This window comes from Argiope bruennichi, chromosome 4 (assembly GCF_947563725.1).
Source record: "Argiope bruennichi chromosome 4, qqArgBrue1.1, whole genome shotgun sequence".
NCBI lineage: Eukaryota > Metazoa > Arthropoda > Arachnida > Araneae > Araneidae > Argiope > Argiope bruennichi.
In genome coordinates this window covers 21320503-21338917 of record NC_079154.1, presented here as the reverse complement: position 1 = coordinate 21338917, position 18415 = coordinate 21320503, and the positions used below count along the sequence as shown (strand labels likewise).

The 18415-nt window shown below is 30.6% G+C and overlaps 2 protein-coding genes across 3 annotated transcripts in view; one reads left to right on the top strand and one right to left on the bottom strand.

Annotated features, from left to right (window-relative positions):
- Positions 1 to 18415, top strand: part of LOC129965439 (monocarboxylate transporter 13-like) — an 85684-nt gene that overhangs the window by 14458 nt on the left and 52811 nt on the right. The gene's annotated exons all lie outside the window — the stretch shown is intronic.
- On the bottom strand, positions 11755 to 17322 carry LOC129965440 (uncharacterized). The gene is made up of 4 exons (XM_056079304.1): positions 17144 to 17322; positions 16877 to 16913; positions 14423 to 15024; positions 11755 to 12677 (listed from the first exon to the last, which is right to left on the bottom strand). The coding sequence occupies exons 2-4, from the start codon at positions 16911 to 16913 to the stop codon at positions 11796 to 11798; spliced, it is 1521 nt and encodes a 506-aa protein (XP_055935279.1). The 5' UTR covers positions 17144 to 17322; the 3' UTR covers positions 11755 to 11795.

Sequence of the window (18415 nt, the reverse complement as noted above, 5' to 3'; positions counted from 1 at the left end):
CCACTATAGATTTTAAATCTGTGCACCAAACTATCTATCTAGCTCTCTTCGTTTTGCAGTTATCTTCTTAAATTATTATCGATCAGCCGGACAGATAGACTTCCTTCAATTAATTTTTCTCAAAAAATCAACAGGAACTTCCACATTCGGTGTGAAGACCGCATGCCAAATTTCACCCGTCTAGCTCAAACGTTTTTTAATCATCTTTGTCACAGACAGACATTTTCGAAAGGCGTTCTCTTTTTCGAACTCAGGAAGGCTTAAAACGTGGGGATTTGCCAAAATCTCTAGTTCGAATTTTTTGACGATTGCGATACTTTCTCTGTACTACATTTATGAAAAAGTAAAAACGGATCTTAAGTTGAAGTAAAATTGTTTCAGAAAAATAACTTTCTCCCCTTACATGGCAAAAATGCGAGGATAATGTCAAGACATACAAGTTCTCTTATACATTTTCAAAAAGAAAATGATTTTTTTTACGTTATTTACTTGCGCTATTTTAATTTTGGGACCAATTGTTATAGTTTTATATAAATTTTAATTTTAAAAGAATATAAGGCAAGCATTTGTGCCTTTTCTTATACAAAAAAAAAACAAATTTTAAATATTTCCATGAATTAGTTTTTTTAACATGTTTTATCTTTAAGAGCTTTGATTTTCTGATGTTTTAACAAATCTGTAAACTTTATATGAATAATTCTCTAAATTAATTCCTTAAAACTCAATAAACAATTTTTTAAACTATGTATCACTCAATTTTTTAAAAATCTAAATAATAATGATAGGATCAAATTACAAAATAATATGACTTTTGTAAAAAATTTTAACTTCTTTTTATCTGTTTAAACCATAATATTTACATTAATTAAAGATTTTCACGGGATAAGACATTTTTTTAAAACATCCATTGCCTTTCTGATTCACAATTTCGAACTGGTGTATCTAGTCTTCGTATCATTAACTTAAGGTAAATAGTTTTACTTTTTAAAACTTCGGCTATCGATTAACTAGTTTTCAAGGTAAGGGAGACTCTGACGACAGTGCCCGATGCATTCAGTTGTTTTTTTCTTCTCTTTAAGACATGTCCTTGGAAATGAACTAGAAATTTCAAAATAAAATTTTAAAAAAAACTGATAATATAATTGTCACACAGCTGGATTTTCAAGACCTCTGTTACTTCCTTTTGAAGTTTTTTTCATCCTAATGGTTGAATAATTTGCATAATCCAATATTTCATAAGTTTCAAATTCATTCAAGCGTTTGAGCTGATAGACAAAGATATGTTCATATTTCTGTTTTAAAAACAGTTTTATTTATTGCATAAAATCAGACATTTAAAAATAACACAAACATAAGATTCATTTTAAAGCAATCTTTAATAACGAAAAAGTTACTTTAATATAAAAAACAATACATTTTTGTAATTTTAAATGCATTACACTCTCAATAATCCGGTTGATATTTAAAGCATAAGGCTGTCGGATAAATAAAACCGTCAGATTAATAGAAATGCGTCAAAAGACATATTAATAGCAAAGTTTGCGCTTATTGATCACAAAAAGTACCAAATTATACAGAAAAATTTTCTTTATATGTTATAAATATTTCAAAATATGATTCAAAATCCTATTGTTAATGTTCCCGTCACTGAAATCCGCATTCGTTTATTTATTTTTACTTTAAAGTTCTGCACCGAATAAACACAGTGATGCCAAAAATTAACAAAATAAATTGAAAAAATTGAAAATGAAGAATTAAAATTATCTCAGTAAAATAATTGTTTCTAATATTTTTAGTAAAAATAAATTAAGTGTTAAATTTTTTTTAAATAACTTTAAAATATCGTTTGGTGGAAATTTACTATTCAACAATATTATGCTATTGAGAAAAACATCTGCCTTTTGTTTTTCAGCTGCTGAAATAATAATAAGTTTGTTATATTAATATTAATTTTACACAGATTTCTTTATTATTTCGAACAATATACCTCGATAAAACTATTTGAGCACTATTTACTTATTTTTTATAGTAAAATATGCAAATAAATTAATGCATTTTGAACTCTTATTTAGTCATGTTTCTTCGCTTCTAACGGCTAACTCCGACGAAACATTAGTCTCTCTTAGAAGACTATTATCATATTAACGACTGAAATGAAAAGTTGAATGAAGAAAAAGTATTAATAGAGTTACCTATTTGCTACATTTACTTAAATAAAAACAGCCGCTAAATATTTTTTTCTTCTATATATCCGGCAATTTTTGAACCGAATTTTGAAATTTTATATCTTTGAATTTTTAATCATTCAGTATCATTTAAGAGACGTAAAGTTGGAGGTTACAAATGGAAAATTTAAAGATTATACAGTATAAATTTATGTCCACTTATGTTCATTGCAGTTAGTTTGCTTTTAAATAGGACATTCTTCCAAATTTAAAACATGTTTTCCTTGAATTTAACTTTTATATATCACGATGAAAAAACATGCGGATTTTTTCTATAATAGACAAAAACATTTTATATTTTCGGTCTCTCCGAAACTTGCTCGCATACTCTCTAATAAATGTCTTATTCACCTTCCTATGCATAAAACCGTGGATCTTGGATAATGCCTTGCATGAAACTGAAAACGGTGATTAAGAAATATATTCTTAGATCTTTGATGTGAATCTAATAACATTTTTACTGAATCTATCGTGATAATATTTATTTTTTCTACCTTTTCTGCTGGTCGATTAACACCAAAATGTGAAGCGGAATTACAATTCTAGTCACAAAATAACATACCAAACTACCATTAACCAATAACATACCATTCGTGCCATTGCGTTTTATATACATGCGAAAATACAGACCGACTAACGGTCAAACGCTTGACAGATTTTGTTTTAAATATATAAGTAACTATATTTTAGATGCTAAACCTGTGTACCAAATTTTATCAGCCTTCAAATTTTACCTTTGCTTTTTATAGTTATCGATTTTCCCTTGTACTCGGACAACTAGACAGGCAGATGTCATGGGAATGGATTCCATTTAAAATTTGACAGAATCTACGAATTTGATCGCAATTCCATATACCGAATTTCATCCGTCTAGCTCAGCGTTGTTCAGTTGTTTTGTTCATACACAGACAGACATAATGCCGAAAATATGTGTTTATTGTTTATCGGACTCAGTGAAGTCTAAAGCCTGGTAATTCGTCAAAATCGAGTTCGAATTTTTTGACGCTTACAATACACTCTTCCTCTGTACTTCGTGTATGAGAAAATAAAAAGTAAAATTGTAATGCATGCAATAATTAACTAATACACAGAACCGTCTTGTATGATGAATTCCACTTTCTTGTACACTGGACTGTAGTGATATCAATTAACACACATGATGAAACTTTACTTACCAACACAAATTTATTGAACTTTATCGATTAAATACTGACTATTTACATATGTACAGTTAAATTCACGTTTTATAATTCACTTCTCGGTGGTCTGGTGGTAGGGTTCCGCTCGTGAGCCGTAGGGTTTCAGGTCCGAGACCCGATTCCACCGAAGAACCGTCGTGTAGGGGTGTCTGTTGCACATTAAATCCGTCAGGGCCAAACGTCCTCCCGCTGGTGTAGTGTGGTGTGGAGAGGGGAATGCCAGCTCAGGTGTCGTCCTCGTCACCTGACCGTGGTTCAAAATGACGAGGTCCGTCCCAAAATAGACCTAGTGTTGCTTTACAACAGGACGTTAATATAACTAAACTAAACTCGGAGCCCCGACTGAAGCTCTTGCCAACACACAGACATTCACCAGTATAAGCCACCCATCTCCAGTACAATTATTTTTCTCTCTTCACTTCATCTCTCTGACCATGTAGACGGAATAATCACATGGGAGTTAATGGCATGACAGTTTAGTTCCCATATGTGATGAGAAGTGAAATGATCTAATCCCAAATGTTCGCCTCCAAGGTTTTTAAAAGGGGTTTCAATATCTGTAGCGTTGAAAGCTGTTGCTTTTCACTGACATATCTTTTCGAGCCTCATAACTCGTCTTTTTCTATTGGATTAGAATTGGGTTTCGATTGTATTTGGTTGCGCGCCTTCTTATAAGTAGTCTCAATTATTCTTTACCAGCTATTTTTTCTCCTTTGTTACTCTTTACAGGTCTTACTGCAAACGTATAAACCGTATTTTGCTATTTCGGTTGTATGGCAAAGTTGTAACAAAGCATGTAAACATTGAATAGAACTTCATAATACTAACTACTTACAAACGTTGAAAACATAGCAAACACAAAAACCTGCCAGAAAGTGAATCGTCACACATTTGAAAGTAACATTCTGGCGCGATTTTGAACAACAACAATTTGAGCCAAACAGTACGTGTATAGACACGTGCCGGGAAACGAAACGGAAACTACTTTCTGGCATGTTTCCGAATAGCACCTACTTGAGTCAAGCAATATGCCCTTTGCATCAACAGGTGCTCTTGCCTTTTGTTACGCATTGCCTCAAATGTTGAAAATTAAATTATCATCCCATTAAAACTTTTTTTAATATTTTGATGACTTAGTATTTTTGAGTAATAAAAATGCAAGACAACGCTTATGCAGTTTCGTATTTCTTACGTGCGGTTTCTCTTAGAATGGTAGAGTACATAATACGCTTCATTACAAATTTTGGAAGACTTAGTTCTTAACATGTTGTATAGCTTTACAACGAATTTATCTTGAATTCATAGTTGAATTATTCTTATTTGAAGTATCGCAAAGTGGGAAGTTAGTAGGTATAATGAACTGATGGATTCTCGTCTGTACCGTCTTGATTTCAATCTGTTTTCATGAAAATGGTGCAAGAAGGGTTCAAGTCTTTTCTAAATTTCGGATTATTATTTCGATGAAAAAAAAATTTCATGGAACTAAATGAATAAAAATATTACAAAAGAGGAAAAATTCTGAAAACTCCTTTCATCCATTTATTTCACATTTACGTTCGATTTGTACTGAAAGAATCTATTTTTCTCTCTGTTTGTATAATGCTAATTAAAGCTCAGTAATTGTTGTTATTACATATTGTCGAATTGCAACTGTCAAGTATAAATAAATCACTGTACGAACATTTCAGACTGCTTCAATAAACGATTTTACAGCTGCATTTAATTCAATGCTTCGCTTATTAATGAAGCTTCAAACTATTATTAGAATATTATTATTGCTCTGGACAGGGCTCGCCAAAAACTCTATTTGTTCAGATTCAAGAAAATGTAAAAAAATTTAGAAATTAGTGTCAAACAAGATTTACTTTAATACGAAAATAGGCTTAACTATTTCCAGATGAGTAACCATAACTTGCTCATGAAAATTGAGCTACAATCTCACAAGAATGGTTTTTATATTATCCTAAAAATCAAGAATTACTTTTTTTAACTATATCAGTTTCATTTTCGTATTTTTTTCTTTATTTTTAAATATTTTTTTTAATGTAAGACACAATTTTTAACAGTTTTTTAATGTTGTGAACTTCAAACACGTTCATCAAAACATACAATCGCATGCTTTTATCAATGTTTAAATTAAGATTTTTAAAAAAGCTAACTTTGGGCATTCATTCCGATGTAGACTTCTCCTTTCCGCTTTTATTTTGTAATATACACATTTTTTAAAAAATTTGTTTGCGTTATAATTTGTTTTGACTTATTCAGTTAAATTCGTGTTTGTCGGTCTTACCAAATGACCAGTATCTAACAGCCTAAGAAAGTCAATAATTTGGGCGATCGCCAATGACGGCTAGTTTATAAAAAAAATCATGCCAAAATTACGTTTTCAGAATTCTAGAATACCCGAATCTTCAAGGCCTTACTACATCCAAATTGTTCAATATGAAATAAATAATTCTTTCTCTTTATCAATAGATTTCCAAAGTGTTTCTAAAAATATCGATCCCCCGTCTGAGATTGGGTTATTTTTAGAAAGGATTGCGGTAGATGTCCCCTTAGGAAAAGAAATTCGTCACGCTTCCACAGATGTGCCCAGAATTCATAATTGAATGATCTTAACTTAAAAGATATTGCTTCGACCTTCTTGGCATGAATTATTGTATTCTAGTCACGTTTTCACTTCAGAATACTTTCCAGCGATTTATTGCACTTTGACCATCAAAATTAAAAGCGTTAATGTGAGATATCCTCTAACTGAGAGGCTGAAAGGGTTTGGAAATAAATTACTTGATAAAAACTGATTAATTTATTTTTCATATTCTTGTAAGACATGCTGTGTTTGGTGAGGTTGTTTGCCTTGTTCCCATACAAAGCCTTCGAAGATTGAAGGAAATTTTAATAACCCGCTTCGACTAGTGGTTTGCGAAACCAGGGGGAGTGATCTATTTGGAACTTTCTCTCTTGCTTCATAGTAAGAATGTTATTACCCTCCTTCCATATAAAAATTGTGGACTATGATCAAGGCCGGGAACAAAACATATTTACAGATTTTTATTTTCTAAGTACCGACATGAGTGTTTGGTACTTCTTAGTGTACTGAAGAAAACCAAATATGTCTTTTTTTTTCCTTAGTTGATTCAAAAGAAATTTTTAAACAGAAAACAATTTTAATAGCAAGATCACGTAACTAATTTCATTCATTTAAATCATTGCGCATGCGTGTTATCATGCTTGCGAGAGCATAGATGGTTACCCTTTCTCGTATTTGGCTCAAAACTTGATTGCATCTGCACTTTTAGATGCCTAATCTATGAACCAAATTTTATCTATTTAGCTGTTTACTTTTCTAGTTATCATGGTCCATTGCACTCGGAAAGTTGGACATGTAGACTTTCTAAGAATGGATTTTGCTGAAAATTTAATAGATATTTACAAATTTAGTGTAAAAATCGCATACCAAATTTGCACTTTTTAGTTTGAGAGTTTTTAATTATTATGTTTACAAACAAGAATAATTTTTTAAAAATATTTTTTTCGGATTAAGAGAAGTATAAAGTATAGAAATTAATCATTATTTTCAGATTTTCGACGATTACATCTATATAATCTTTTCTTTGTATATTTCCTTTACAATAAAGCAAAAATTCTGAATTCAGTAAGAAGAAAAGTATTTGCAGTCTAATTTATCACAATTTTTTGATAAAGTTCATTTGATTAAAGAAAATTAATGAAAAAAAATCAATAATAAAAATCCGGATATATTATGATTTTTTTGAAAATTATTTTTATTTTTGAAATTCATAAAAATAATTCTTTTTCTTCCATTTTAATTAATCATTTGGCATTATGACTTTTGACGCTTTTAAGAGAAATGTTTAATTTTTGATTCAATTTTATTTTAGACAAATACATGCTATCATTTGTTTTGATTTATAATATTCCTATTACTTAGTTTAATACTTTTTGGTTTATTTATCAAAATTTGGATTTAAGAAATTTTGGATGAATATTTTCGTTTTCCATGATATTAAATGTAGGTCCTCTCTTAATCGACAGATTTTTATTTGTTTACAAAAGAATTTACGTCGATAAAAATGATGAATTTACAAATTATTTCAAAAAGGCAGGAACATTCTTAGTATTTAAGAGATTGAGAAAATGTATTTTTATCATATCCTACCTATGATTGTGACATCACCTTTCAGAATTATAGATTCTTTAAAGGTCCATTAAAAGTATTGTAGATATTTCATTTATACTTTTTACAATTGCCATTAGTTAATCAGTATGCTTGTTAACTTAAACTATGGTTTCACCTATTTCTTCACGGGTTTTCTCGAAAAACATAAATTTTTAAATGGCAATACTTATTACTGGGCTTTCTTAAAATTGTTTCTGTATATAGATATCTATTTAACGGGAAAAGTTATAGATATTCAATTTGCAAAGCATTTTTTTCTATCATTTTCTACTGCAGTTTCATTTTACAATTCACAACAAATTGGCGAGATTTTTACTTTTACCGTCATCTAAGTTACTGTATTGTAACATATATAAATTGGGGGTATCTAAGAGAAAATTCATATTTTTTTAGCCGTCGCCATTTTATTCCATTTTTTAAAGTAATTATTTTCTAGAAAAGCAATCGAATTCTCTGGAAAAAAAAATAGAAGTTTGTAATTGTTCTCTGTAGTGAAAAGAAGAGCGTTTTCTTTTAATGGCATGTGCTAATATCATTTAATTTGCTATAAATATTAGACATTTTAGTAATTTTATTTCAAATAAAAAATTTTCCAGAAAATCCAAGTGTTTTTTTTGTTTTTTTTCTATTAGTTTTTTTTTTTTAAGTAAGTGAGATTTAATTATACTTTGATGCTTACATTTCGAAACAAAACAAAAATTAATCAAGGTAAATAATGATTTGAATATAAATAATAAAACGAACAATTATAAACAATATTATTATAGTTACGTTATAAATAATTTTTAAAATGCAGTTTTATTAATATTACAGAAACTCGAAATCTTTTTTTAGATTTACTACCAGTAGGCTCTTCTTGAAAATAAAAATTAAAATGAATAATTCAATTAATCAATTCACAGATAATTAAATTCTGAAAACATTAAAATAGATATTGTGAACGAAAGTACACGGGTGTACAGAATTTCTGTATACTCGTACTCCTATATACTCGTTATATCAGGAGGTAAATAAAAAATTAATTTCAAAATTCCATTTATACAAGCATGAAATAAATTAAATAAAATTGAAATGTGCATAAGCGATTCGAAAAGTAACTTAATGAGGCCATTTGATTGAATCTATCATTTTTTATGGTTTTTAAAACTTTTATTTATTTCCATTGAATATTTTGTTTTGAGAAAGCAAACTAAGCCCTTGCCATAATATTGAGTAACTTCGTTTCTTACGTTTGTCAGAAACATTCACTGTTTTTCGAAAATATATTGGCAATGTTTAATTCATATAATTAGGAATAAAATTTCCTTTTGAATATTGTTCGAAATACATAAAAAAATATCAGTTCGGGAATCGATTACTGTTTTTGTTGTGGCAACGAATATTACTTTTGCAATTATAATGGTTGATATGTATCTCAGCATCTCAATTCTGGAATTGGATTCTAATTTGAAATTCATCAGCAGAAAATATTTATAACTCATTTTGCCTTCTGCTTTGCTTTTCCAAGATTCCAATTCTGGTGTGTTGTCATGGAGATAGTGTTAGAAAAATCGATCAAGAACAGACAATAAATCAACTTGCAGACAGTTCACTTTCCAGACTCTCACAAAGTTGTTTGTCCGGAAATGACCTTCTCTGTCAACAAGAATTTATCAATCGGCAACGGACCCCGCAAATAATATCTGGTGGGTCCACCCATCGAATAATATATAACAAAAAAATGACAAGCCTTAACCTAAAATTTAAATCAGATTTTATCATTTTGCTGTTTTTGTAACGTTTTAAAATAACTGAAAATAACATTCAGGTGTTTTTTCTGAATGGTTTTATTAAAAACAAGAATTCTACCAGTTAATCCGATTCATACTGGCTACTTCATTATAAAATTAAACTAAAATCCATGGCGTTTTTTGCAAGAGAAAATCGGATGGGATATCACTACAATGCAATACAGCATGCAGTTATATATTAACTATTTGTGTCATTACGTTTATCATGCGATTGTAACATTGTAATTAATCAAATTATATTAAAACAGTGTAGCAAGTGATTAATTTACTTATACGAGAGAGCAAGAAATTTGTAAAACTTCATTAACTGTATTGATATGAAAACACGTAAATTAGAGATAACAAATGCTATTCAACGTTTTGTTTGTTGAATTTCTGGATTAATTTAAGGATAGCATATTTCAGAATAAAAGAAATTTTCCAGCACTGAATGCTAATATAATAGAAAGCTTTTCTTCCTTTAGTTTATTGCCAACTTAACAACAATTCAAAATTGTGCAGAACTTCTAAGAACAGTAGGTCACTTTTATGAAAGTCAAAATTTCATGCAAATTCAAATTTCCGTTTAAAAATTTGAAAAGGAAGCATATAAATAAGAAAATTTCCAAGTAAAAGTGAATGAAAAAGGAAAAGCAGCAATCAACTTTCAGCAAAAATATCAAAATTTTCACAGGAAAATTGCAAAATCCAAAACAAACGATATTTTAAAAATAAAACGCATTTATTTTGTATCAAAGGCATTTTACAATAAGTATTAAATTAAAATTGAAATTTTCGAAAGGCAGATATCCAATTTGATAAATCTATAGATTTAATGAAAGCAAAACAAAATAATGCGTCACATTTTCCATCGGATTGTTTATCAAGCATAGAATAGTTTTAATTATGGGGTAAGGATTCAGAGATGTAATACAAAGGCGAAACTAAATATCATCAATTAAATCTCTTGATTTCAATATAGCTTCCAGGTTAATATTATTCACTTCCAAAGACACTGCTTTTTGTAACGATACTATTAGGTGATAAACATGCAATTATATTTCTAGGTTACAATCGTATAAACAAATCGTTTCACAAGTTATTCACAAACCTGCACTTATGATCATGAATTCTGAACATCGATGTTTTGATCCATCTTAAAACGCGAGTTTAGTAACAATCCTTTAAAACAGTTGATGCAACAAATAATTGAAAGTAGGATCAATTACATTAGAATATGCATTTTCTTCAAAGCACTTATGACAAGATCCAATTTTAATGATATCCTGTAGATGACCGATAAATACATTAATAAACTGTCATTTTAATAGCAAAAGAAAATCCTTAAAGAATTATTCAAAATGCGTTTTGGAAAAGAATGCGTACTGAGAAATCTTTTATGCATACATTTTTCTTGTGAATTCACGAAGTTGACAGCAGTAAACCCGAACAAATTTAAATATTAGCACAACATTTAAATTAGTTTAAAATATATAGGCTCATTCCAAAAGGTTTTAAAAATGTCGAAATTATTAAGCAGTAAATTTTACAATCAGCTTAGAGGATTGTAAAAATGCCGACTCTTTCTATCAAGCCGAATTTTTAAATTGTTTAATGCAGGGATTCGGTTATTGACGTTTCATTTATTTTTTAGAGACAGTTTCAAAAACCGACTGATAACCGCGTTTACATTTCTTTTTAATTGCACTTTTCAGTAGCAAAACAAAGAAAAATAGTTCCTCGAAATTTTCAAAACTTGGCGATGGTCCAATTATTCATGTAACTATCGACGAATTGAAATTATATGAAAATTCGAGGACGTGTTCCTTACAATATCATCTATTGAATGTATTTTGTTCTACATTAAGTTCAAATTAAATTTAAGATTTATGAATATAAAATTTTGGTTATTCTAGCAAGTTTTCCCACGTAAGAAAAATCATTTCTATAAATTTCAAGTCGCATTATTTTGCCAAATTTTTTTTAATAGTATGCATGTTAAAAAATAAAGGATCGATAAGATATTTAAATTCAATTGTTTAGTTATTTTTAAATTGCATTGGCATTGTTCAATAGAAAGACATGCACTCAACTTAGCATCATTCTATTAAATCTGTGTCCTCATGTTAAATATGAATCGATTTATCGAATTTAAATTACTTGTCGATGCAAAAATTAAGCGTAACACTAATATTAAGAATCCTATGCATACCAAATTGAATCAGTGGGATAGCACTTCTAAATAGATGCATTTCCTAGAAAAATTAAACAACACCTTAAATCGGAGAGGAAGTTCTTATTCCTACCTTGAAATTGTCAAAGGCAAATACGCTTACACTAAAGATGCCATTGAACAAAAGCAACGTGAACAAAAATCTTTATTAACATCAACAATAATTGCTCACACTTTCTTCGACTTGGTCATTTTTCGACGACTATCGAGTACAATTTTATCCATAAAGGGAAGAACATTATCATTTAATATACTACCACCCAGTTCCATTGAAGCCATCATAATGTCAAATACGTGCTTTTTAGACTCTTCCGACGGTTTGCTTGGCTTTAGAAGCGTGCTTTTCCTCACTGAGTGGACATGCCTTTCCGCTTCTCTTTTAAATCTAGGATTCAACTGTAATCTTAATTCATCGGACGGCAACTCTGTGGAGGAATGATTTACTTCAATTGTTGGATCAACCTCTTCGTGCGTTGATGTGAATTCAGTTGCTGCTTTTAGAATCTTGGAATGCGATTTTGGAGTCTGCTTATCCGTTTTTAATTTTGGTTGTTTTACAGTTGAATACAAACTTGCGATTTTACTGCTACCAAGTTCAGTTGCCTTTACTATAAATGCAAACATATCTCGAAAAGTCTTGGACAGAGTGTCAGCCATCAGTCGGATGTAGCGTTTGCCATCGTATTTCTTCAATTTGTCTGATAACTTTGGTTTCAAATTTGTGACTTTGCATTTTACGGGTAAAACCTTCATGCGATGTTTGAGCGATTTACTAATAAGGCTCTGGCACGTCCCGTCATATTCTGGACTCTCCGGCTCGGGTGAAAAGGCAGAAGGGTATTTTGATGTAGTTTGAGTCTCCGCAGTCACAGTGGGCTCTGTATTTTTGGTAGTCTTGCTTTTGAAAAATGAAAAACTGTTAGAAGGGAGTGTCGAAGATGTGCAATCGGATTCATGCCCGAGATCGCATGTCGAAAGGGCCTGGTTGAAAGTGGTACCAATTGGGCACAAAAAGCTATCCATACGATTGGGCCAGCAGGCATGGAATACCTGGAAAAAGATGGAAGTTGTGATCGGAAATACAACTACATAATGAAGTATTATGCATTTAAAACTTAAATACTTCGATACATTGCAATACAAAAAAAATGATTGTTTTGGCAATTTTATCGTAATTTCGGTCCCAAAATTGAATTGCCGGAGATACTCAAGATAAGGAAAACGACAGCAAATTACATTTCGGTCAACACTGACAGATTATAGAGTCACTCCAATAAAAGCTTTGTATCTAAATAATTACATCTTCAATAAATCCATAATTAGCACAAGTCATTAAAGATCTTTCAAGTTCAGATGCTTTTCACTTGTTAACAATTAAACACAAGAAAGATTTTTAGCCAATACAAGTCGTTTCGGATGAAACTAAAGATTCAATGGACTATCGCTTCACCAAAACAATGGTTAAAAATCATACCATTTCAATAAAATGCATTAAAAATGCTAAATTTCCTTCATGAATATAAGCTATGTTTATTAAAGTTAAAATGCAGAATTAATTTTTGAAGTTGAAAGCTTTAATTGCCAACTAGATGCAAGAGTAGATACTTCTAAGCGATAGATTGAAAAGTAGTCTTCAAATTGCACATATTCAAAAGAGCATGCCGAGACCTCCCAAACATTCTATTTCAAATAACTATCGTAATCTTTTTCGTATTCTAAACTGAAGTTAATGCAGTCCAGGCCGTTAACGAATGTGCATGCTTTACACGCCATCTCCTATAGGTGAATTGCAAAATAACTTTCTACGAGATGTTCCAAGATCTGTTAATGTAATCTCTTGTAGATACTGAATTGATATTTTTATCTACAATGTATTCAAACATTTTATTTAACATTTTGGATTGAACTTAGAAGAATCAGAATTTGTCTTCAAGTTCCACGTTTTTTAATGTCTTATAATTAGACAATGAAAGTTTACGGTGCGACAAAAATTTGACTGGGATCAGCCAAGACAAAAATATTCGGTTCTCAGCCCGTTATTTAACCAGAATACCGGTCATTATAACAAGTTTGTTTTTATAGCACAAGAGCCATCTTTGGCTAAGCTATGTCATACTTTTGATATAATATTAGAGTAGCATTTTGATAAAATCGAAACATGGAATTACGACGAAATTCTGCAAGTTTAAAGATAAAATAGTGTCATGGGAAAAAAAATCCATGAACAATGATACAAGGCATGCCACAATAGTAATTGATTTGGCGAATGCTTAAATACGATTATAAAAACCTTTATTTTATAAAACTAAAATTGCAAATATAAGGAGTTTTGGCCAGGAAAACATCCAAATCAGAGCGACATCTGAAAAGATTAGACGTCATGAAACAAATCGTAGATATTCTACAAGAATCTAAAATAGACATTGAACTGTTGCAAATTGAGCAAAATAGTGCCGGTTCCCTAGTTGCAAATTCGAGTAAATGGAATCTGAGATGGCTAATTCTCGGCCTTTTTAAAATGACACCCAAATTGCCTAACAGAAAATTGATTAAAAGATTATACTGGTCTAATTTTATGGAGATGCTTTATAACGGTTAAGAGTGGGTTTATTGAATGTGTATTCAAAAGATGTAATGGTAAGAACATCAAGTTAGAATCGGATACTTAAAATTTAAAGTTAAATTGTGCTTAAGTCCGATTTCTTTGAAAACGATCGCCGAGAGCAATTTCTCTCAATGTTTACTCCAAGAAAAGGAAGTTTCCAACATAACATCATGAAAGAAAATGAAATTACCTGGCATTTCGTTTCTTCATCGGCATAGATTCCGGGAATAAGTTTGTTTTCACAAGTGAAAGAAGTTTGGGGGATATCGCAATAGCTCGGAAAATCTTTCCCTGGAATTCCGAAAGGAGGAATTTGTGAAGATGCCTCAGTGGACTCAGCTTCATGGTGTTTATAATCTTCCGTTTTAGTTGTTTGCGATTGAGTCTCGGTCGGATCAGCAGTTGTTTCTGCAGATAGATTGTCAAGGTAATTACCAATACGATCGATTGCAATATCCTCTTGGCTCCTAGCAGAGCTTTCGAGATGATGATAAAACAGGCGCTTCGTTTTTCTGTCAGTGAATTCGGTGAGGTACTCGTAAAATGCAGCATCAATAGCTACTCTGTTGAAATCGTTCTGGTTGAATTTCGACCAGAATTTAATGGGCTCGTTTTCTCCCAAGTACTTGGCAAAAATGTTGAAAAAGAGGTACACGATAATCTTAAGTCTGAAGAATTCGCCCTCTTCTGGATACCTTGAAAGGAAATTTGTCGGGAAGACAAAGTCCAGTTCGTCGAAGAGTTCGTCTTTAGTTGTGGACTCTGGATCATCTGCATACGAGGCATAGACACCTACAACAGGAAAATTAACTTTAAATAAACATGTATTTAAACATTAGAAACGCGATTCCTCATAAAGCGCTTTTATATCATGAACCAGCAATTTCATTTACATTCGATAAACAATTTAGTCTGAAAATGGCTTAATTGGCATAAAACCGTCGGATATTCAATGGTGTATTTAACTGCTGAAATAGCAAATGCCAGTGTGAATTCAGATTGAGTAAGACGATATCAATCTGAATTCAAGTATCGGCTTTATTGCATCACAACTAGGAAGAGAAAATTTTAGGGCATTTTTTACTATAGGAGATAGTATTATATTGATACTTTGTACTTCAGAAGGCCATATTACAGAGACACTGAATTGCATGTATACTTCAATTATGATATGCACATAAATGCGATTTATTTAAACACTAAAGAGAAACCTTTACTGAAATTGCAGTTGCTAGTTTTGGTTATATATCAAAATTATTGTCTTAAGGAACTTGGCTGAAGAATGAGACTAGAAAAGCATCTTAAGGGTTCAAATAAAACACTTGAAAATTTTATTAGTAGAATCAGATTTCAATCATTTAAAATTAATTCTTCGATGTTATGATAATTGCAATTAGGTAGCGACACTTCCTTCTTGGATCGTATCGATAAATTTCTTGTTCTTACCGAGTATCGCTAAATTGCTCATTCGACAGTTGAATATATTCAAAAAGAATGCCATAGATCAAAAACGGTTGACGAGATTAGTGCAAGAATATCGTGTAATAAAACAATTAATTCTTCGTTTAACCGTATGAATAAAACTAAGTTCTCTCTTATAACGGTTTTTCTTCTAGTTTGATAAATAATGTGGCAAGCCATTATCACAATCAATTCAATTTCTCATTCTACCGATTGAGTTTATTTTCTTTACGATTAACCCAAATTCATAGCGTAACTTGGAATTATTTCCACGTTGCAGGTAGACATAGATAATGTTAAGTTTTGAAATGCTTAGCTTTTGCTTCGAGAAAATAGTACTGGAAATGTCTATATTGAATTTAAAATCTTAACATCACTGCAGTTGCCGACATATTTCGATCGAAATCTGCAAAACAAAATTTGATAAATGTCCAAAATATGGCTAGCCATATCTCATACCATCATCCTATATCGCTAGCCATAATTAATACGTTTGTTATAGATTAAGCTAATGTATAATTCAATAGGAATTCAGTAAATAGATGTATGCAATTTTCAATATTCCTGCAATAGCTTGAATCGGCCATGATAAAAGGGTTCAAAATAAATAACCATGCTAGCGAATTAATCATACAAGAAACAGCTGAGATTTCGACAAAATAGGAGCAATTTATTTTAATTAAATTTTAGAATTTAGAGGGTCAAAATAGAAATAAAGACTTCTGGTATTCTATTTTAAAAATAGAGATACGATCCTCTTGCAAGTAAATGAATTCAAAGTCTAGGGAAATTTTAAAATACTTTAGCGTACTTTCCTTTTCGGATTTATTCATCATTAGAAACTTTCATTTTACTTAAACGCTGTTTTTTTTAAACTGAAAAAACAATACAAAACTAACATGTTGAAGGCAACATGCTATCAGTGACTCCCGCCCCCATCACGTCTCACTATCTGAATCTTAATGGCGATGATTTAAAAGAAAAATCCACAGGTAATTCTGCTTTGACGATTTAATTATCATGCAAATATTCCGAGTTTATCTATTAACACTTGTAAACCTTTTGGAGTTTTATTAACAAATACCACAAAATAATGCTCAAAAACCACGTAATAAAGATAAATACAATTCAAAGTGGTAGTGTATCGAGTTATTTATAAATTGAAGATGACTTCCAAACTTACCGATGCTTAAAAGGAGCAAACAGACTTGAATCAGCATCTAGAATGAAATCAAAACAAGAGTTCAAAACAAGAGTTTTAATATTTTAATAGCTTTTTTTATTTTATTTTCATAGTTATAATTTATTGAAAGCTGCTTAATAATAGCTTGTTTAATACTTTAAAACTAAAAAAATATGCTAATAATTTTTAAATTCTTTCAAAAATTGTTTATGAACAAAGTATAAATCATTACAAATGATTTATGTTTTAAATCAAAATAAGACTCACCTTTATTGCCGCGTTCAATCAACACAAAACTGCCCGAAAGCTCGATATTCCGATCTTTTATCTTGTTGGCGACCAATTGGCGATTAAGATTTAAAAAATTTGAATTCCGTTCTAGAATTGAATTGATTTTGTGAATAATTTTTATCTATTTCATGCTAGTGGACGTCATACTAGAGTTCATCCTACTGGACAATTTTAATCACTTTTCTTTATTGCTCAGTGGTATTTCTTCTACACACGTAAATTTTATCTAATGCCGGGTTTACACTCTGCCAGTTATAAGACGGCCAGTAATCAGCACATGCGCAGAAAGGGGCTGATTTATGTTTGCCACAATTTCATAAGATAGATTCAGGCATTCCATACTTGGCTATAAATTGCCTTTTCCACTGCGTATCTTATTGAAATGATGGTCATTTACACAAAAAAACATGGCAAAATAAAAGTATCTTAATTTGGAAAGTATTTAAATTTGGAAAACTATAGAAAAAAATAGCAAATAAAATGAAACACACACACACACAACCTCGCATCAGAAAGAACAAAGAGAAAAAAATATGGGACTTAATCTATGATAAGTAAACAATTTTTTCATACAAAAAAAAAAACCCACCGATTTCTACAAACGCATGCGCAGTAAGAAAAATATACAATGCAGTAGCATGCTGTTGTTCCGACGGGACAATTACTTGCCATCAATTGAACAGCATTTTTCAGCCTTTCTACGCATGCGCTGCCTACTGGCCGGCATATAACTGGCCGAGTGTAAACAAGGCATAAATCTATTCTTTATATATTTATTTTTAATATCTAATTTGTACAAAATGACGTATTAAGGACATGCGGCATGATTGTATTATATCTTAAAGTTATCTCTCAGAGACGTGTGTAAGTAACAATTATAATTTTTTTCGTTCCAATTAGAATTTCAATTTACAAAATTTCTTACATCAGTAAATATTATTGATTTTATGTCCCATTGTTTTGAAAAGTGCAACTTACGGTATTATTTCACTTTCCTAGCAATTTCCGTTCGTATGTAGTAGTTGCGAAATAAATTTTTTTCTGAAAATATTATTTTCTAGAATACTTTAAAACGAATCGTCACACTTAAATCAACTTTTAAATATAAAATATCGAACAGAAGTATCAACTTATAATTGAAAGGTATTGAAATGATATATTTGTTGACCGTGAACGAAAGAAAATGAATTTTAATGCGCAATTTATGCATATATCTTGTTAAATAAATAAATTCTAAGCAAGAACTGT

What these genes read in the sequence shown, in the direction of transcription:
- LOC129965440 (XM_056079304.1), bottom strand. Translation starts at nt 16,913, where the DNA reads ATGCTGATTCAAGTCTGTTTGCTCCTTTTAAGCATCG. An exon ending in TTTGCTCCTTTTAAGCATCG is followed by an intron (nt 15,025 to 16,876) that starts GTAAGTTTGGAA and finishes TTCCTGTTGTAG; the next exon opens with GTGTCTATGCCTCGTATGCA. An exon ending in ATGAAGAAACGAAATGCCAG is followed by an intron (nt 12,678 to 14,422) that starts GTAATTTCATTT and finishes ATCTTTTTCCAG; the next exon opens with GTATTCCATGCCTGCTGGCC.